The sequence below is a fragment of the Anolis carolinensis genome, chromosome 2, assembly GCF_035594765.1.
Source record: "Anolis carolinensis isolate JA03-04 chromosome 2, rAnoCar3.1.pri, whole genome shotgun sequence".
Classification (NCBI taxonomy): Eukaryota; Metazoa; Chordata; class Lepidosauria; order Squamata; family Dactyloidae; genus Anolis; species Anolis carolinensis.
Window position 1 is genome coordinate 80,640,142 of NC_085842.1, and position 22,257 is coordinate 80,662,398.

Genomic DNA, 22,257 nt, shown 5'->3' on the forward strand with positions numbered 1-22,257 from the left:
TTGAAGTTAAACCTGGAGAAAAACAAAGCCCAGCGGATTTGACGCTGGTTTAACTTCTTTGCTGTTTGCAAGTGCTCTAAGTTCTTGTGATCAGATCTGACCACGATCTGGTGCCGTGCCCCTTCAAGCCAGTGCCGCCACACCTCAAACGCCACCTTAATCGCCAACAACTCCTTCTCCCATATGGTATAGTTCTGCTCGAAGGGTGTTAGTTGCCGCGAGTAAAATCCACAGGGACGCAAGGTCCCTGAGGAATCCTTCTGAGACAATACAGCCCCCAACGCGTAGCTAGAAGCGTCCGCTTCTACCACGAACGGTCTGTCAACATCAGGATGGGTTAGTATGTTGTCCGATTGAAAACTAGACTTTAGTTGTAGAAACGCCTCGTGAGCTTCCCGCCCCCACACAAATGGCTGTTTCTTGCGCAGAAGCTGCGTCAAAGGTACCGTGAGCTTTGCAAAATTCGGAATAAACTCCCGGTAGTAATTAGCGAAACCCAAGAACCTTTGTACATCCTTCTTAGTCTTCAGCTCCTGCCATGAGTTGACGGCGTCAACCTTATGTGGGTCCATTTTAAGTTCCCTACCTGACACTACATGACCTAGGAACTCCACTTCAGGCACATGAAAGACGCACTTGGAAGCCTTGGCGAAAAGCCCATTAGCCCGCAGTCGGTGCAGAACCTGCTTGACATGTTGACGATGTTCTTTCTCGTCCTTAGAAAAAATCAAGATATCATCCAAATAAATCACTAAAAATTGGTCAATTAGATCCCTGAACACATCGTTCATGAACCTCTGGAATACCGCAGGAGCATTACAAAGCCCAAAAGGCATGACTCGGAACTCGTGGCATCCGAAACACGTGTTAAATGCCGTCTTCCATTCATCCCCTTCCCGTATACGGATTAAGTTATAGGCCCCCCGCAGGTCAAGCTTGGTAAAGACCTTAGCCCCTTGCACCCTTGATAACAGTTCCGAGATTAAAGGGAGCGGGTACCTATCCCGAATGGTGTATTTGTTTAGGATCCGATAGTCACAGACCAGCCTAAGTTCCCCAGTCTTTTTGGCTACAAAGAATACTGGTGCCGCAGTTGGAGAACTAGATGGGCGAATAAACCCCTTGGCTAAATTTTCATCTAGAAACTCCCGCAAAGCTTGCCTTTCCGGTACAGTCAAGGCATACAGCCTCCCTGCTGGCAGTTTCGCACCTTCTGCCAACTTGATGGCGCAATCATATGGCCTGTGCGGTGGTAATTTGTCCGCTTCTCTTTTACAAAATACATCAGAGAACTCCCCATACTCAGCAGGCACTCCCTCCATATCAGAATGAGTAACATTTAGAGTGCAACAGTCCTGCCTCTTTAAGATCACTTTACGTGTTGCCCAATCTACTTGTGGGTTTACTACAGCTAGCCAATCCATCCCCAGGATCACATCATATCTAGGCAAGCTCGTAATATCCCACACAAACGTTCCCGTTACTCCCTGCACCTCCCACGTTACTGCTGAGGTTTCATGGTTAACCACCCCAGTCTCCAGCAGTCTCCCATCTGCTCCTTCCACCCACACGTCGCATGCCTTGCGCACTCTAGGAATGCCATGCTTCTTAGCAAACTCAATATCTACATAGGAGACCGTAGCCCCTGAGTCCAGCAGTGCCAAAGTAGAAACAAGTTCCCTTCCCCCAACAGATAATGTAATGGGTACGAAAACATGCTTCCTCCCCTCAGTTGACTGCTTGAGGAGCCCTAGTGCGTTGGACTCACGTCGCACTAGGGCTGGCCTTTTCCCGAAAGCTGGGAAGGTTTCACATTACAATTTTTGGCAAAATGCCCAGCATTCCCACAGTACAAACACAAGCCCAGCTGCCTCCTACGGCTCTTTTCCTCTGTAGACAGCTTTTTAAAGACCCCAAGCTCCATGGGCTCTTCCCCCATCACCACAGGTGCCCTGGTTACATGCATGGGTGGCGCACACATTGCTTTTGAGTGTTTACGAGCCTCGAACCTTGCGTCTAAACGCAGCACCTTAGCTACTAAGGCGTCCCAGCTTTCAGCCGGCTCCAAGCGTGCTAATTCATCCTGGAGCATATCACTTAACCCGGCAGTAAATAAAAGCATGAATGCATTTTCCCCCCAATCCAGCTGGTGGCGATACAGGTTAAACTTATTTAAGTAATCCAAAACAGTCCCCTTTCCCTGTTTCAACCGATACAGAGCCCACCCAGCGTTCTCCGTGCGGAGAGGATCCCCAAAAGTATCAGTTAACAACTTTTTGAAATTATTCAAATTGTCCTTGACTGGGTCATTTCCCAAAATTAAATTAGTGGCCCATTGTCCTGCGGGACCGGTCAACAAACTCAAAATAAAGGCCACCTTGCTAGTGTCTGTAGGAAAAGCATGAGCACTGAGCTGAGAAAAATAAAGCTCCACTTGTGCCAAAAAGGTTGGCAACTTGCACCTGGTTCCGTCAAAGCGTTCAGGAGTCAAAACATGTCCTTTCACAGCCTGAGCTGTTTGGCTAACGGTAAAAGCCATTTGCAATTGGTCTACTTTGGCCCGTAACTCATCCATCGTCTTCCTGACGGGTTTATTGCGGCAATAAACTTTTTATGGGCGTTGGGCAATCTGTCAAGGACAGAACGCCACAAGATTCAAAGTAACAGAGTTTATTAGATTACAGAACTCAAAAATGCCCGTAAAACACAAGGGCCAGGCAGTTTTTGCCTTTAGGAGCAAAAAGGGGCAAAAGTAAATGTTCAAAAGATAAACCGGATTAAACCGGAGTTTAATCCGGGTAAAAACAAACTGCTTGCTTCAGCCTGGGTATAAACGAAACGAAAGCCAAGGAACAAAAGATACAAAGAATGCAACTAATTGGCAGCAGATTCCTCTCTGCTGCCAACACTGTGCTTAGAGTAACTTGCGTCGCTCCCCCACACACACAGCAGACAGGATCTCCAACACGAGTAAATCAGCCAAGGATTGTAGCAGTTGAGTAGACCAGTTCCGTTCCGTAGATCAAAGCCAGAAGCAGACGTTTGTAGTTTTTCCAAGTCCAAGAAGGGGAGAAGACAAGCCGTGGTCAGTTCAGTCCGAGTTCTCAAAGCAGGAGATGGCGTCCGTCAAGAAGACGACGGAGGGTCAAGCTAATAAGAGTAAGCACAGGTTTGCACAAACAAATGCCCACACAATCCCTCCCGCCGTCTGACCCTGGATTCCAATCAACTTACGTCACAGCACAGGAAAGCACACAAGTCTTCAGGGAAGCGTCCCACACACACACGGATCCCAAGCGTTTGCCCAGATTACCTTGCCCAACGCAATTTGCAATTGCTCCCAAGCCCCATTTTATGCCAGTTACAAATCTTCATCACTGTCAGCTGTCCTCCTTAACCCGGGCGTTTCCTCATCACTTTCCTCGTCAGAGCTGGAACACCTCTGACTACGCCCAACAGCATCTCCAGCTGTGGATCCCGTCCCATCCCTCCAGCTAAACCATGGGTCTAATCCTGAAGGTCCCCATTCATCTTCTGTCCCATCATGGCCAGTGGCACCCACTTCCTCCCTTACCCAAGTCCAATCCATCTCATCCTCCTCTGAGCTAACCAGCCCCTCCTCCATTCTCTCCGTAAACCCTTCGAAAGACTCCTCGTCAGATGGTGCTGCAAATATGTCTCGCAGTCTTTTTCTCTCTCGCTCCTCGAGAGTATCTGACTCTCGAGGAGTCTTACGCCCACGTCTGTCAGTAACAGAGCCATGAGGCTCAATCATAACAACAAGGCCATCATGTCTCCTCTCAGCCTTCTCTTCTTCAGGCTAAACATGCTCCGCTCTTTAAGCTGCTCCTAATAAGGCTTGTTTTCCAGATCCTTGCTCATTTTTGTCACCCACCTCTGGACACATTCCAGTTTGTCAACATCTCCCTTCAATTGCAGTGTCCAAAATTGTACACAGTATTCCAGGTATGATCTGGAAGAATAAAGGAGTAGCATGACTTCCATGGATCTAGACACTATGCTACTATTTATGCAGGCCAAAATCCCATTTACTTTTTTTAGCTGCTGCATCACATTGTTGACTCATGTTTAACTTCTTGTCCAGGCGGACTCCAAGACCTTTTTCACATGTACCGCTGTCGAGCCAGACGTCCCCCTCATTCTGTATCTTTGCATTTCATTTTTTCTGCCTAAGTAGAGTATCCTGTATTTGTCCATGTTGAACTTCATTTTGTTAGTTTTGACCCATCTCTCTAATCTGTTAAGATTGTTTTGAATTCTGCTCCTGTCTTCTGGAGTATTAACTGGTGTCATCTGCAAACATGATTATCATGCCTTCTAACCCTTCATCTAAGTTATTAGCTTCCAAGATCAGCCAGGATCTGGTCCTGTTAGGGCAGAACTTTCCAAACATTTTATGTTGGTGATGCACTTTTGACATGCATCATTTTGTGAAGCAGTTATCCAGTTTTACAAGCAAACCAAAGGTTAAACCAGGCATGGGCAAACTTCACCCCTCCAGGTGTTTTGGACTTCAACTCCCACAATTCCTAATAGCTGGTAAGCTGGCTGAGATTTCTGGGAGTTGAAGTCCAAAATACCTGGAGGGGTGAAGTTTGCCCATGCCTGGGTTAAACCAACCTCTTATAAGACATACAGGTGCATACACAAATTGTAATAATGAAATGTGTGAGGATACAACATATCCCCTTTATTTTTGTAAAAATATATGATTTATTGCTGATTTCACATAGACGCAGCGGTTTCTTGTTACGTTCATGTGACACACCTACATACCACAGCCAAAACACGAACATGTTTCGACACATAGCTTGGAAACCTCTGCTTAGGGTCTTGAAATAAAAACTGTAATCCTGTCCCTCCTCTCTGTACCTCGTACATTCAGGGAAAAATGGGAAGGGACTGAGGCATCACCCAGACAGGCAAGAAACAGTTTGGTGGCTTCTGTGCTGTTGTCTGGCCTGCCATAACTTGTTGTTCTACCAAACAAAGCCCCAGGTTTTCCTGACACTCAATCTCCCAGGCAAGAATAAAGGCACTGGATTCTAAATAAGCCCCCTGAGAGTCTTTGATAGGACAGTTGCCGCCTGGGACAGCTGAGGGAGATCAGCAGGGGTTCGTGTGAGTGACCGAGTCTGCATTTACACAGCTGTTCCTTCTCGCCTCATCACTGGGTTAACTAGCATTTTCAGCCTGTTTTTCTTTCGGATTTTCAGAAGGGGCTTAAGACCCTCTTGGCTTAGGCTATCTTAGAAATCAAAGTGTCCAACAGAAACAAGCTGGAGCCCCTCTCCCCCCTGCTGTTTCCCTGTCCCTCGAGAAGGCCACAGGGGCCCCAGTGGATGAAGGGAAGCGGTGGATGAGGGGAAGTGCAGTGGCTGGCATCGCTACCCGGGTTTGCATTCCAGAGATGCCTCCAATTGGCCCGATCAGAAAGTCACAGATTATTAGAAGCAGGGCTGGAATTGAAGTGGGACGGTGGAGGTGACACAGAGGGCACTGCTAGACCAAGCACAGATTCAGTAGGGAAGTAAAACCTGTGCAAAATGCAAAGGTAGGGCTTTTTGTGTGCAAGGAAGGTTATGTTTCCAACAGGAAAAGAAGCCTAAAACTCAAGCTGACTAGTGTGCAGGTTCACTGTATCATCAGAAGATGAATGAAGAGGTGAAAGAAAAGAATGTAGCGAAGCATAGAAAAGTCAACTTGGTGGCAAAGACAGCTCATAGAAATGTGGTGCTAATATATATAATATATAATAAGTGTTAATATGGGATTGATATTTTTTCCCTCCATTATGGAGCATCGTAGAAGAGCTTTAGCATCCAGCAATGCAAGGAGACTCCTAATGTCTTCATTCAGTAGTGGTAAGAAAGGAGCATGATACAGCAATCATTTTCAATAGCTGTTGGTCAGAGACTACAGATCTCATTTCTTGTTTGAAGAAGAAAGAGAAAAAATAGGAATCAACAGGAAAGGTGGCACAGATTAATTGTACAGTCAGTCCTCCACATTTGTGGGTTTAACCTTTGCTGATTCAATTAATATGTCTCCAGAAATCTCTAGGTCACTCTGGAGAAAAGTACACTTTTCTTTGTAGGTAGAAGCAGAGCATAGAATCGCATTAGAGGACCTAAAAAGAGCTAGAAAACTTCTGGCAGAAGTTGGAGTTGCACTGAAGGATCTAGGCCCCATCTAGACTGCCACACTGCCCAGTTTGAAACTTATATGGCAGTATAGATGGAACACTAGAGATTCCTAGAGAGATGTTCTCTTGGGTTTAATAATGTGTTTTTATTTGTAGGTTTTTTCACTTTCACACCAGTTCCACTCCCCTAACCCCTACAAAAGTGGAGGACCTGTTGTATATATTATACATGTAATGTGGAAATGGTTGTATGGTTCAGACCTTTATGGGTTCTAAACCATACAAAATCCACAGAATGAGGAACATAGACTCCCACACATACAGACCATTTGCTCGAAGTCACCACCATTCCAATGCCCATAGTTAGAATTCTTTATAATAATTTGTCTGGGTCTAAATTACTCATTGTGTTGAAATTGGCTTTGAAGATGAAACTTTGCAGTATTCTGTAGTATGGACATAATTTATTCGATGCATTTTTAGCTACTTTTCAACAGTCATTCTAAGGTTACAGTCACTTGCTTGGAAGTGAATCACATTCTGTGATGTTTACTTAGCAAATCTGCATAGGATTGGATTGTAATGTATATAAACATTGATTTTTCAGAAAGCAAAACTGATCTTTCCCTTTGCCTTTGGGTGTTTTCTTCTTCCCCATCCCCTTGTTTCGAGAAGTTCCCTTTTCAGGGCCCTGACCTTCTTTAAAACAAATTATCCCAGGGATACCTTTCCTTTGCTGTTCCAGTGATTTCCTCATATCAACACCCAGCAAATATCTCTCAGCAGTAATCCCTGTATGACATTTTGTGAATTTCATGAAGTGGACTGTAGTCAGTAAAAGCTTATGCTATGGTAATTTTGTTTCCACTGGACTCTTGATTAGCAGATCCAAATTACTCAGTGTCTCTACGTCCAAACCTGAGGGTGGATGAAGAGTTTGGATTGTTCCGGAAGCTTGTATTTTGAGTTGTAATTCTGGATCTTGTCTTGCTGCCTGATCACTTCTCTCACAGTAGTGGTCAATAGCTCTCATGTTTTCAGGATGGAGAATCTACTCCAACTTTCAAAGGAACTATTTGACATGTTTTGGAAATGGGTTTAACCACTTGTGATGGTGCCTTTAAAGTTCAGTCAAAAACCCAGAGCAGATTCACTCCCTACTTTTTTTTATCGTGTCAGAAGCGAACATACTGTAAGTCACTTCTGGTGTGGGAAAATTGGCCTTCTACAGAGACGTTGCCCAGGGGACGCCTGGATGTGTTACCGTTCTGCTGGGAGATTTCTCTCATGTCCCTGCATGAGAAGCTAGGGCTGACAAATGGGAGCTCACCCTGTCTCACGTATTCGAACCACCAACCTGTAGATCAGCAGTTCAGCCGGCACAAGGATTTAACCCATTGCGGCATGACATGGAGGCTGCCAATGCTCCCTCTGCTTAGTAGTATAGCGCTGCAGAGCAATCCACTTCTGCAGCCACTGTTAGGTAATTGAAATGAACCTTTATGCAGTTCTTCATTTGTCTTATTGAGGCAATTTTGACAAATGGCTATGATAGAAATGGCTATTTCAAGTGCCCTGGCTATGACTGCTGTGCTCAGGTTTTGCAAATTCAGGGCTGCCGTGATTAAGTCCCCCCATCTCCTTCAAATCTAACGTTTTCTCCAGAGTTGTATTATCTGATGACATGTCAGAAGCACAATAGGTTCCATTTAATCATTAGGTTCAAGTGAGAATTCAGGCTTGATTTGTTCTTGAACTCATGTATTTATCTGGTTGGTGGTCCATCGTAATTGTAGAACTTTCTTCCAGCTCCACATTTCAGATAAATTGATTTCCTTTCTGTCAGCATACCTCATTGTCCAGCTTTCACAAATATACATCGAAACAAGAAATACTACGATATGCCTGATTCTTCATGGGTATTTAATGTAATACATTTCCACTGGAGGATCATTGAAATATGCTTTGCAGTGCATTCATTGTTAAGTCTATTCCTCTGAAAACTAGGGTTTGTCAATGGAATATGTGTAATAATATAAAGAAAATGGACATACTTTCTGTATGTTTAACAAAAAAATGACTATTCCTGAAAAAAAGTAGGAAATCAATCTAAAGAGCTCTGCCAGATATATCTTATATAAACAGTTCAACTTTCTTTTGCTGAATTCTCACTGTAGTACATCCAGCTTCACTGCCTGTGTTAATTCACAGTTTAATTTCAAGCTGAGAAAAATCTGATACATGACAAGTTGTTGAACATTCTGCATTTTAAAGTGATCCTGTGGGTACAGGCAATTTATTTATTTAATTTTTATCTTGCCTTCCTTCAAGCAAATGCATCAATCTAACATTTCTTTTTATTTTATTTATGCAGTTTATAGCCCGTCTTTCTTCCAATATGGGACCCAAAGCAGCCCTTAGTATAGGGTGTTTGAAAAAGAACTCCCTATTCACCATTTAATTTAAATGATGAATAGGGAGTTCTTTTTCAAACCCCCCCCCCCCCCTTATAAGTGAAAACAAAATAGGTAAAACCATATACAGTATAGGAGAACACTTTAAATACCACTAAACAACCAATAAAGCATTAATTTGAAACAGTTAAAAATACGGATCACATGGCAGCAAATAATGCATATCTATTGAACATCTTTCTTCCACAACCAGTTACATGCTTAATCTGTGCAATAAATAAATATGGATTGAATGTGTATTGATTATAGGAAAGGCCCAGATTATGCTCATGGATTCTGTGATTATTTGTGATTGTTGGTTTTAAATGTTTCTAATTTGTTTTAATTGTATTTTATTATCCCTTTAAAATGTATTTCTAATTGTTCTTATGGTATCAAATAGCTGCCGACATGTAAAGCACCTTGAGTCCCCTTCAGGGTGGAGAAAAGCGGGATAAAAATAGCGTAAATAAAAAAATAATAAGGCTTGTTTAAATAGAAAAGTATTTGCTTGCAGGTGAAAAGTGAGCAGAGGGAAGCCAAGTAATGGTTTGTCTACACTGGCTCAAAGTCTGCATTGCACCCGTAGTCGAACTTGGATATTGAGATGACGCCTAGGTACTTCCTGTCCATGATGTGTGGTAACATTGGCCCCACTCAGTAGTCATTGGACTCTTCCCTACTGGCACTGTGAGATAGAGATGAGCAGTGTAGCCACTTCCAGGGCCAGTCCAAAGTATTGCTACTCGGTGCTGGCTCTGGATTTAGTTGTACATGTAGATGAGCCCTTTCCTTAGAGGGAATGCCATAGTTTTGGAGCAACCACTGAGAAAGCTGCTTTCCATATCCACATCAAATGAGTCTGTGAGAATTTTAGAATAAGGGATTGGTTATTGTGTACGTTCAAGTCCTTTCTGATTTATAGCTACCCTAAAACATGGTTCTACCCTGTTTCCCCGAAAATAAAACATCCCTGAAAAATAAGACCTAGTAGAAGTTTTGCTGAATTGCTAAATATAAGGCCTCCCCCGAAAGTAGGACCTAGCAAAGTTTTTGTTTGGAAGCATGCCCAGCACCTGCCAAACAGAACACCAGAGCATGCAGGATTGGTAAATGTACATACCAGTTGTACATGGAAATAATGGTAGTAACAAGAAATTCTTGATAGGATTCGCAGTTTGTCTGGTAATGCTGGTTTGTGATGACAACTACTTCATTTTTTAGTTCAACAATAAATGTGAATTCTTCTTCATGGAAAAATAAGACATCCCCTGAAAATAAGACCTAGCACATCTTTGGGAGCAAAAATTAATATAAGACACTGTCTTATTTTTGGGGAAACACGGTACATCATAAGACTTGGGAAAGCACATTTAGAGAATTATGGGCTTTCATGTAGTCTTGAATTAAGCTGCACATAGCTTTATAGATCCAAACTAACTCTTTGGATCATGCATGGAAACAAACTAAATATCAGTGAAGTTGTTTCAACAAGGGAGTTATTATATTTTGTCTTGACATTTTGTAGTTGGGGCTGGTTGAGAACCAAGAGATTTTGTGAAATAGAAAGAAGCTTAACAGTGTTTGTTTGTTCCTCTGAGTACTAGGGTTAGGCAATGCGTATCTCTTTAGATCAGGAGTTCTCAAACTTTTTCAGCCATGGAGACTTTTTTAAAGCAAAAGTTTCTCGTGGAGCTCCAAGAAATATTTATATATTGTACTATATATAGTAAATAATGTATATATCAGGCATGGGCCAGTGGCAGATGAATGGAGTGTGTAAACTTACTGAAAAACACATGAACAAAGTCCTATGCACTCTGTGCAAAAAAAGAAAAGAAATAACAATACAATATTTAAAATTAAGAACAATTTTAACCATCATAAACTTAACAGTATTTCAGTGGAAGACCCCAGGGGCGATCCAAGCCAACCCCCTTCTGCCATGCAGAATAAGCACAAAGCACCCCCCCCTCAACAGATGGCTACCTAACCTTTGTAGTAGTAGTGGTAGTAGTAGTAGTAATAGTAATAGCAGAAATCCCAGGGGCCATCCAGTTCAGGTCCCTTCTGCCATGCAGGAAAACCACAATCCAAGCACTCCCTGAGCGGTGGGAGGGAAATAGGATTTGGAAACAAAGAAGGTGAGAGGTGGAGAGGGTCTGGGTGGCAAGGAAAAGAGTGTGGGCAATGAGGGAGGCAGGGGAGAAAGGGCCCATGCCCCGGGATGCTGCTGCTGCTGTTGTTTCGGCAGCTCAAAACTTTACTTTCTCTGCATTTCTCAGGAGAAGGAGGAAGGAGGAGGAGGTGGGAAGCAGCGTGGCACCCTAGAGCCCCTTACTATCACTCATGGAACACAGTCTGAGAACCCCTTCTTTAGAAGAATAACTAGAAATTCATATCCTATATTTTTCCTTTTTATTTTATTTTAATTGATACATCCATTCAATTAGCAAACTTTTGCCATACAAGTCTTATCTAGATATATATCCTATATTTAGCCCATCGAAAAGGATCAACTGCATTAGATAGATTGTCCAGCCACCTATGGATGTGTGTGTGAAATTTTCTATGAAAACTATAGTATGAACAAATTTTCCTGAAAACTTTCCATTGTGGATGTTTCCTTCCTTCATGGAAAATTTTACATCCCTTTTTTTTCTGAAGGCAAGTCAGATAAAATGTCAGACCAGATCTGTAGATTTGTGTATCTGCCCAGTTTATATATAAAGTGCCAGGCTGCACTGCCTCCCACTCTGTGTGCGGGGAGAGAGAGACCATCAGTAAATGATCACATAGGAGAAGAGTGTTGAACTTTCTCCCACTTGATATTGTCTCTTAGGCACTTATTTCCTGGCTCCCATAATGGAAGTGAGATGGAAATGGAGAAGAGTGTTTGGAACAAAGGATTAAAGGGATGTAAGACAGAGGAGGAAAGATGTCTTGGCACCTCTCCCTCATTCTGCTTTTTCTACTAAAATAAGACTGGTTTTTCTTTTTACGTGTGAAGAAGGCAGGCACAATTTAAAAATGCATATTTATTTTCCTCGTCTGTCCCTTACAGTGCTTTTAGTGTGTTATGATCCTATCAGACATGAAATTCTTTTGATATCCTCAATATTTAGACTTGGTTAAAAAGAGTTTGGGATAATGATGGTGATGGTGATTGCAACTGTTATTAATTCAATTTATACCTCAACCTTCCTCATAGGTGGTCAACGCAAACATTTAAATTATGCATATCTTAAAGTAATACATTCCATCCATCTAAATACAGTAAAAGTAATGCCCACTAGCAGTAGTAGAAGGCAATTAAACCATTAGCTTATTCCCTGAAAGCTTGTATAAATAAATGTGTTTTTAACTTATTGAGGTTGATGTTCCTATGTGAAGCATTGACAGCGTAGTCAATCTCACATGCCTGTTCTTCAATAAAATGTCTATAGACTATAGACAGGGCCCTCACTTTCAGAACAAGATGTGGTGGCTGCCTTGGTCAACAACTGTGAGGACACAGGAAGCAGCAAAGTTTTGGCAGGGACTTAATTCTGCGTGGCCACTGCCTGTTGTGGCAAACTAAGTGCCCTTCTCCAAACATGGCATGGAAATTACTTCCCATATCACTTGTGTGTACCTCAACATCCAAGCATCCATCTGCCCTGTGACATAATGGAGACATCCTTTTTGTGCAATTGCTACAGACAGAATGGAATGAGTAGATAAGGAGGTGACAACAAGCAAAAACCAAGGTGCTATATTACAATAACTCATATTTCTGGTTGGTATTTGTACAAGGAATAGAGGAGCATCTTTTCTTTCACTTTAAAAAAATAATTTTTTGTCCACCCCCAAACAGAAATTCACTCCAAAATCGTGGTTTGATAAGTAGATTTTTGTATTCTGCATTCCTTATGTGTACGAAGTCTATTAAATTGGAAAGTATTTCCAGCACTTGGGAGTTCTGGTGTCTTTTCTGATGCAGTTCACCAATACTGCTGCTCTCTGAGCATTGAGCATTGTTATTATTGCCATGAGGCTGATTACATTGTCTCTTCGTAGAGATGATTTAAAATGGTGACAGATATTTGGTTGGCCAATGCAGTCCTGTCCCTGAGTCTGCCTGCCAGTCTGTTTCACAAAGAAAGGGTTTGACAGCAGTTGTGCTCACTTCTGGTCTATCAAAAGCAAAAAGTAAAAGGTACAAACCTGTAGGCGCTCATTGTACAAACAATGAGCAAACTGACAGCTGATTGCACAAAAGCTGGTTTCAGGTTTTGTGATGACATTGGACACTACAAGTCTGCTATTAATATACTTTGGGTGCATCCACATTGGAAAGTTTTTCTTATGATCTCTTGCTGAAAATCATATGACGAACTAGTATAATTGGCAGTCCATCTTGTGTTCTGTCACTATTTGTAGTGGTATAGCTAGTTAATTTTAACCCTTTGTGGACCTCCCTTATTCAGCATTCCCCGAGTGACAAGCATCCGTCTTACAAAGGACTCGGAGTTAAGAACGGGGGTGAGACAACAGGAAGTGAGAGAAATCTACTTTTTGAAAGGGAAATTCACTCTTGAAAGAGTTATTATTCTGTGGAAAGATATCTCCACAGAAGCTTTCTCACCAATCCTTGTTTCCACAACAAGCCAAAATGTTCACAGGAACAGAAAGTGAGGCGAAATCTTCTGAACAGGGTGTTGACTCTTCCCTATGCTAGTCAAAGGAGTTACACTTTTAAAATGTACCTGTTCCAACTTACATACAAATTCAACTTAAAAACAAACCTGCAGAACCTATCTTGTTTTTAACTTGGGGGCTGCCTGTACTTGAGTTGTGAAGCATTTTTTTTCCTTTTCCTCTTACTCACAGCAACTGAGTTAATACTTTATAATTGCTGGTACATTTCTTGTACCATATACGTTGGCCATTGGGATCTGCTGGGGTTTGATTCCAAGCCTCACTTAGATAACAAAATCTGTGGATGCTCAAGTCCCATTATATACAATGCCATAGTGAAATGTGCATCTAATTTTAAATGGGAAAATCAATGTTTGCTTATTACTTGTGTATAAGTCGAGAGGGGGGGGGGGAGATGACAGAAATTTGACCCACTAAAAATCTGAATTGATCTATCCACAAGTCAATGCGGGAATAGATGACAGTGACGTTGGCTTGATGAGCTCTGTGCAGTGTGAATGGGGCATGAAAAAAGACGGAGGGGTACCAGGGAAGCAATCTACCTTTATAAACACGAAGGCAGTGGTAAGAGGCAGAGACAAGAAGCCCTTCTTGGTATGGTATGGAAGCAGTAGCCCCATTCCATTATCCATCCCTTGCCCAAGCTGGAGAAAGAAGGGCAACCCCTCCTCTTTCTGTTTTAGCCCTTATGGCATCCCCAGGAGAAACCTACCATGTAGTTTCCCTGCCAATGTTTGTTCAGGAGGGGCTTTCCATTGCCCTCTGAGGCCGAGAGAATGTCATTTGTCCAAGGCCACCCAGTGGGATTTGAGCTTTGGTATCCAGAGTGCTAGTCCAGCGCTCAAAACACTACACTGCACTGACTCTTTAAACTTCATTAAAGAGGCACAATTTTCAGCTTAGTTTTCCTAGAGTGTCTAATGAAGCCCCATATTTCCAGTTACTAAGCCTTGTGGCCTTCATCATAATGTATCTTTGGCATTTCTTTTTACAAAGAGATAGTATCGTGTTTCCCCGAAAATAAGACAGTGTCTTATATTAATTTTTGCTCCCAAAGATGCTATAGGTCTTATTTTCAGGGGATGTCTTACTTTTCCATGAAGAAGAATTCACATTTATTGTTGAACAAAAAAAATGAACATTTATTATATACTGTACAGTAGTCATCACAAACCAGCATAACCAGACAAACTGTGAATCCTATCAAGAATTTCTTGTTACTACCATTATTTCCATGTACAACACTTTATGGTACGTACATTTACTGATCCTGCATTCTCTGGTGTTCTGTTCGGTGGGCATGCTTCCAAACAAAACCTTTGCTAGGTCTTACTTTTGGGGGAGGCCTTATATTTAGCAATTCAGAAAAACTTTTACTAGGTCTTATTTTCTGGGGATGTCTTATTTTAGGGGAAACAGGGTATGTACTTCATTATACCATGCAGCTCCTTAATTGTATCTCTTTATTTCCTCAGGCAGAATTAGCTTAAACCACTTAACAGTTTCAAAAACCCTTTCTTTGTGATCCATTGCCTTTTCTTACCAGCTGTGAGATAATCAGTGTTGTATGCACATAAGTCTACCATTTTATAAGTTTACTATTTATTAAGGAAAACAGTTAAAAGCAATATCCTCACGTTACACATTCTGCTGCAGGAGGAAGCATATACATGTAAAGGAAATAAATAAGATTGTCCTAAAACTATAAAAGTAAAGGTAAAGGTTGCCCCTGATGTTAAGTCCAGTCGTGTCCGACTCTGGGGGTTGGTGCTCATCTCCATTTCTAAGCTGAAGAGTCGGCGTTGTCCGTAGACACCTCCAAGGTCGTGTGGTCAGCATGACTGCATGGAGCGCCGTTACCTTCCCACCAGAAAAGTACCTATTGATCTCACATTTGCATGTTTTTGAACTGCTAGGTTGGCAGAAGCTGAAGCTAACAGTGGGCGCTCACTCCGCTCCCCGGATTCAAACCTGCGACCTTTTGGTCTGCAAGTTCAGCAGCTCAGTGGTTTAATACACTGCGCCACCGGAGGCTCCCGGTGATAGCGATGAGCAAATAAAACGCTGGACTACGAGGAAGAAAAGAGAGATGGTTCAAATGAATCCTTGCTTGGTTTGAAAGTTTTGTTTTCTGTTTAATTGTGAGGTACTGATTTTGAAAGTACCATATATACTTGAGTATAAGCCGACCTGAATATAAGCCGAGGCACCTAATTTTACCACAAAAACTGGGAAAACTTATTGACTTGAGTATAAGACGAAGGTGGGAAATGCAACAGCTACTGGTAAATTTCAAAATAAAGATAAAAATAGATTATCAATAAAATGACATTAATTAAGGCATCAGTAGTTTAAATGTTTTTGCATATTTACACAAAATTGTAATGTAAGATAAAACTGCCCAACTCCGATTACCTATATGCTCAAGTATAAGCTGACCCGAATACCTGTTTCCCCAAAAATAAGACATACCCATAAAATAAGCTGTAGCAGGATTTCTAAGCATTTACGCAACATAAGCCATACCTCCCCCCCCCAAAAAAAAGACATAGTGATAGATGTGGAGCAGTAAAGAAGGCAGCCCCATCAACAAGGTTGGCTCCCCTTGTCAGGTCCCAGACGTTCTGTGTGTGCTACAAGCTGAGGCATGGAGGGAGACATAGAAAGTGAATGAGAGCTCTGTTGCTCAACACGAAAGATTGGGGCCAATGGTTCTAACCGAAATGGAATTGCAAGAAATTCAGGATGGAATTTTGGGTTTGGAGAATTATGACAATGTTCCAGAAGAAGATGACTTAACTATATTTGAATAAATGCAGATAGTTGTACCATACTTAATAAAAATAAGACATCCCCTGAAAATAAGCCATAGTGCTTCTTCTTAAGGAAAAATAAATATAAGACAGTGTCTTATTTTTGGGGAAACATGGTATAAGCCAGCCAGGATTCTCACTTGAGTTTAAGCCAAGGGGGGCTTTTTCAGCCCTAAAAAAGGCTGAAAACTCAGCTTATACTTGAGGATATACGATAGTTCATACTCCAGAAACATTTTTTGTGAATTCAAACTAAGTTGAATTGGTTGAGACTCTATGAGATATTTATTGAAAAACTATAGCAAAATGTGCTGCAAAATGTCCTGCAAAAACAAAGTTTGTTCAGTTTAATAACCTTTTCCATGTTTGTATGGTAGAATTAATTAGTAAATGGCATTTATAACCCAGGAACAAAAATGGTGTTACATAGTGTAATTTAAGTGAACACCAAAAAATTAAATATTGCTCACCAGAGAGCTGTGATTGAACGATTGTGCCAGATCAGGGTTTGCCTGATTAGAACAGTGACAGGACTACTGGTTCGGAAGAACCTTAGAGTGACAGGTGAGATATAGAATTAGAAGCTCTGATGAATGTTGGCAGTTTGTCTGTTTTCCTCCCCCCCCCTTCCAAACTGCTTTCATCCAGCACTTAAAGATCTGAGACAGAACCTACGTGGTTTATGTTTTCTATGCCTTACCATCATCTATGTGGAGGAGATATATATGCATGTATGCTTTTTATGGTTTATATTAGAATGGTTTACTAAATTTGCAATAAATCATTGGCAGAAAATTTTAGTGATTATAAGAAAAATTCTGTATCAAAGATGATACGTCTCTCAATCCTACTTACTAGACGACAAGAAAGGAAGGCAGCCAGCCATGTACATCTTAGTGGCTTCTCAAAGACACTTAGTTGACCATTAAAGAACATAATTTTTTGTTTGGGTGGGCTTTTGTTTTGATCCAGCTTAGCTTTTTTCTGTGTTCTTAAATTTGAAGGCCACTTTGAATTATCTCAGTTATTCTTCCAATGTCTATCATTCACTCCAGTCTTGTTATTTAAACATACTGTACTGGCAATTACTTCACAGATTGTGTTTCATGACATACAGACCCTTCAGGGATCTCACACATGGAGGAGATTACCTCTTTGCCTATCCTGAAAATAGATCCTTGGAAAGAGTATGACTATTGTACAGTGTTCCCTCACTTAGTTGCTGGGGTTAGGTTCCAGGACCACCCTCAATAAGTGAAAATCCGTGAAGTAGGGACACTATATTTATTTTAATATTTATACATTACTTAAGTAGTTATACACTATTTTAAGTCTTTTATCAACCAATTGTGTGTTGATAAATCACTTCCTTCTCCTGTTGCCACTTGGACTCCTTTTCTCTCCCTTTGGCTTCTCCTTCCGATTTATTATAGTCTTTTAGAGTTATTGAAAAACCGCAAAACAGCGAATCCGCGCAAAGTGAACTGCGAAGTAGTGAGGGAACACTGTCTATTGGACTGTCCTGTCACACTAAGTCAGATTGCCGAGAAGGCCAAGAGTTTCAGAATAGCCTTTTATCTCATACTCAGTCCTATTTTTAATACCTGCATTGCCTTTGTTGTGGTTGAGTCCACAAACTGGAGGAAAAAGAATGTCCTAATTCTCAATCCATTGTCCTTCAGCTGTGTCTCTCTCTATTCTTATGTTATGTGGTATTTGAAAAGAAAAGGGCTTATATAACATTTATGGGCCCCTCACTTTCCTGAGGCATGACAGTTCCCAAGAGTAGCACTATTTATGAGATTTATATTGAGCTTGAGAGAGCAGGCAGACACCCAGACAGACAGATGGCACCAAAACAGCATCTGTTTTCCCCAAAGGCAGTGAGCGGCCAATACCTTGAGCCCCCAAATACTCGTTCTTCCTAAGAGGTGCCAGACTTTGCTGGCCATATTACCGCTCTCAGCTTGTTCCTATCCTTCCTCTTCCCACCCCTGCATTAGTCTCAGTCCCACATGGGTTGGGAGCTATGTTTGGCTGGGTCCACTGAAAAAACACTACATCACTAAGCATTAGCAGGCATACACTTAAGTATATAGGACCCTTAGCAGCTCCTACAGTACTTTCCATTAAACTGTAAACTAATCATGGATTAAAGGAGGACCACTTTACTTGATTCTTTGCCAAGACCTGTTTCAGTCTCTGCCAATGCTTTTATCCATCTCAGCAATTCTGCCCCTCCCATTTATGGTTTTATGTTGTTCCATTTGGAATTATCTATAAAATATAGATTCTTAGATGCAGACAGGTACGCACCAGAACAGGGAGAACAGTTGGAGAGGCACTTGTCCTGTGAGGGAGGGAAACAATTTTGAGGCATTGTATTCAGATGAACTGCATTTTCAACACAATCTGTGGCACCTTTGTATATGTGTTTGTAGATAAGTTGCCTGTCAATGTACAGCAACCCCACACATTTTATCGGGTTTTCTTAGGCAAGGAATACTCGGGGAGGTTTTGCCAGTTTTTTCTTCTGAAATATAGCCTGCAATGCCTGGTATTTCTTGATGGTCTCCCATCCAAGTACTAGCCAGGGGCAAACATGCTTAGCTTCCTAGATCAAGACAGGATTTAGTGGTTTTAGGGCCTACCAAGCAGACAAATAGTTTCCTATTTGTTGGTGAGAAAAGGTAAAGTATTCAATGTTGGCACACTGTGATAAAGTGGTCCATGGTGTCCAAAGGAGTGACGTTGACCATACCATATTGACTCTAGTGTAGCCCACAAAGCATGTTTGGACCTAAATGTGTTGTACATCTTCCAGGGTTCATGGACCCCTCCCCTTTCAGTCTTGCTCATTATAATAAAACACTCTTTGTTATGAGTGTATTTGTATGCACAACAGCATCTGATTATCTCTTTATCCATCTGTTTATAGTATGTTGTTTTTCTCCCCTGCCTTAGAGTGTGAGGAGGAATCTCAAACTGAGAGCACTGTCTTGAAAAATGTGTATTTAATAAATATATGCTGCTGACCATCACTATTGTAGATTTCCTCTATCTCCAACAATACCAGTTACATGCATACATATAGACAGGGATCTATGGTTCCAATCAGAGAACTACACATGATCTAATTTTCTGCACACAAACACACACACACACACACAGGTGCCAGTTTCTGTGTGAATGTATAATAAGGTTGTGAGCCATATTATGGCATCCTAAAATATTATTCCCTTGACCATTAGCAAATATGAATCTATGTCTGAAGAATTAGAATATTTTTTAAATATCAGCTATCTTTTTCTATATCAAGATTTAATATATAAACACACAAATGGGTATATATGTATATGTGTGTGAGTGTGCATGAGCATGTATTTGGTGGTGCTTTTGCTAAATATTTTCTGTAAGTTACATCTGGAAAGGCAGCTGGGCTTGCTTGCTTATTACTGTTTTCCTTCATCCCATCACCATTATTCTCAAGAGTGCTCTGAGACAGGAAGCATCAAAGGAAGTTATATGAAGCCCAGCCACTTCTTACTAATCACTATAATCCTGCCAAGTCGTAGGACTGATTTACACGCAAGCTTGTAAATGCTAGACACTTTTCTCTCTGCATGTCTGCAGATTTGGCGACTTCAACACCTTCTACACTCGGGGTGTCGGTTTTCTTAGAAGCAGATCCATGCATTCCTACATCATGGCATCACCAGACAGGATGAGCAGCTCAGATAATGGACTAGAAGAGACAGAGCTCAGCATCACCCTCACTCTCCGAATGCTCATGCATGGCAAGGTAAGGAAATATAGGCTATATCTCCTGGTAGTCATTGGCAGTCCCCCATCCAAGTACAAATCAGAGCTGACCCTGCTGTAGAATCTTTAGTCCCTTCTAATTTTGTTTACATGTTTTTTTCAGGAAGTTGGCAGCATCATTGGCAAGGTAAGCCTTATGGAGGTTGTAGTGTGTCTTATTCTCTTTTTATCTCTAAAACAGTGCAAACCTAATTAGTTTTGTGTCTTCGATCTACAGAAAGGAGAGACTGTAAAGAGAATACGAGAACAGGTAAGTGTAATGAGGGAAAAGTAGCCCCATTCTGAATTTTGGGTTGGATTGGCTTTCTGTTGTGGAGCCACTGGCGGTGTAGTGAGTTAAACCATTGAGCTGCTGAACTTGCAGACCAAAAGGTTGGCAGCTCAAATCCAGGGAGCAGAGTGAGTTCCCACTGTTAGCTCCAGCTTCTGCCAATCTAGCAGTTCGAAAACATGCAAATGTGAGTAGATCAATAGGTGCCACTCCGGCAGGAAGGTAACAGTGCTCCATGCAGTCATGCCAGCCACATGACCTTGGAGATGTCTTCAGACAACACCGGCTCTTCAGCTTAGAAATGGAGATGAACACCAACCCCCAGAGTTGGACACTACTGGACTTAACGTCAGGGGAAAACCTTTACCTTTACCATGGAACAGCAGAGAATTCAATTAATGGATGTAGTATAGTAATATATAAAATATATTACAGCAACGCAACCCTGCCGTACAGGGTTGTTATAAGTATTGATGATAATGATTTGTTTGCTTGTTTAGAGTACAGCCCGGATCACCATTTCAGAGGGATCTTGCCCAGAGCGGATCACCACTATTACGGGATCCACTGATGCAGTTTTCAGAGCAGTTTCCATGATTGCTTTCAAGCTAGAAGAGGTAGGTTCCCGCATCATTGTGCATCAGCAAAATTTTGGGAAATGTTAGAAGGGGCAAATGTGTCAGCAAGTTGCCTTGTTTCGAGTCACACTGCGCCATTCCTTTCTGTAGAATTCTGAAGCAATGTCCCCAAAAGGTGAAATCATTTTAAAAAAAATGCTTACCAAGTCAGAGCCCCTGGTGGCACAATGGTCTAAACTCTTATGCAGGCAGGACTGCTGACTGAAAGGTCAGTGGTTCAAATCCGGAGAGTGGGGTGAGCTCCCATCTGTCAGTTCCAGCTTCCCATGCAGAGACATGAGAGAAGCCTCCCACAAGATGCTAAAACATCCGGGTGTCCCCTGGGCAACATCCTTGCAGACAGCCAATTCTCTCACACCAGAAGCGACTCGCAGTTTCTCAAGTTGCTCCTCACACACACACACACACACACACACACACCACATGGGTTCTGGAGTGTATCCCTCACTCACTCACTCACTATTTTTGGGATATTGTGTGCTTTGCCTTATTTCCTTTCTTCCTCTCCCATGCTTCCTTTTGAGGTTTGTAAAGGAAACCCTTGAAAGCATTAGTGCTAAAGCTGCAGGTTCCAATAATACTATTTCTATCCCGGGAAACCTGATGTTGCCCCCAGGAAGCCAAGATTAGGAAAATAAAGGAGGGGTGACATCATTGTAAAGTTTTCTCCACTTGAGTTCTTAAGAAAGCTTGCTAAATATGTTTGATCAGCCCTCGGATTATGTTTGATCTCTTCCCCTCTAAGCTCAGTTGTGGTCTTACAGGGGAAGAGGGAAGGAGACAGGCACCAGAAAGATGCAGTCACAGTTGGGTAGATGGGGGATTTCTTTGATACTGCCAGACTCAGCAATATTAATTCTTTGAGCATATGACTTTAGTGTTAAAGCTCTACAGAGGGTTTTTTTAAAATTGGAATTTGTTGTGAGTGTGTTGAAATGGGATGGTAGGAGAAGGAATGTGCTGCTGCCAATGCAACTCCTTCTGTCTCCCTTTTAAAGGCCTGGGAGTGAAAGAAGTGACAAGAAGGGACCTGAAATGGTGTGGGAGAAATCAACCTAAATTTCTCACATGTATGAGTTCTCAGATTAAATTTAGTATAGAAAGAAATATATTCTTTCTCCACATAAATTAACAAATTAGCATAGCAACTGTGCCACAGAGGGAAAAAATGGATCAGCCGTCTAAAATGTACTTAAGTCAAGGGAGGAATATTGTTCCTTTGATAAAACTTGTAGGCTTCGGGCAGAACACTGAACGATGACAATGGACACTGTTTATAAGAAAAATGTTTTTTATTTCCAATGTTTTGGAAAGCAGCCAACTTTACAGCAGCAAACCTCACTCCTTGTTAAATATTATGATTGAACACCAATATATTTTATTTTTTAAATCT

The 22,257-nt window shown here is 41.7% G+C and overlaps 1 protein-coding gene across 3 annotated transcripts in view; it reads left to right on the forward strand.

Moving 5' to 3' along the window:
- The window catches only part of pcbp4 (poly(rC) binding protein 4), a 97,479-nt gene that overhangs the window by 19,652 nt on the left and 55,570 nt on the right, over positions 1 to 22,257 (forward strand). For all 3 annotated transcript variants that reach the window (XM_062970061.1, XM_062970062.1, XM_003217567.4), the window contains exons 2-5: positions 19,767 to 19,935; positions 20,059 to 20,082; positions 20,173 to 20,205; positions 20,727 to 20,843. In XM_062970061.1, coding sequence (XP_062826131.1) covers positions 19,825 to 19,935; positions 20,059 to 20,082; positions 20,173 to 20,205; positions 20,727 to 20,843 — 285 coding nt within the window. In that variant the 5' untranslated portion in view covers positions 19,767 to 19,824. The remainder of the gene's footprint in view (positions 1 to 19,766; positions 19,936 to 20,058; positions 20,083 to 20,172; positions 20,206 to 20,726; positions 20,844 to 22,257) is intronic.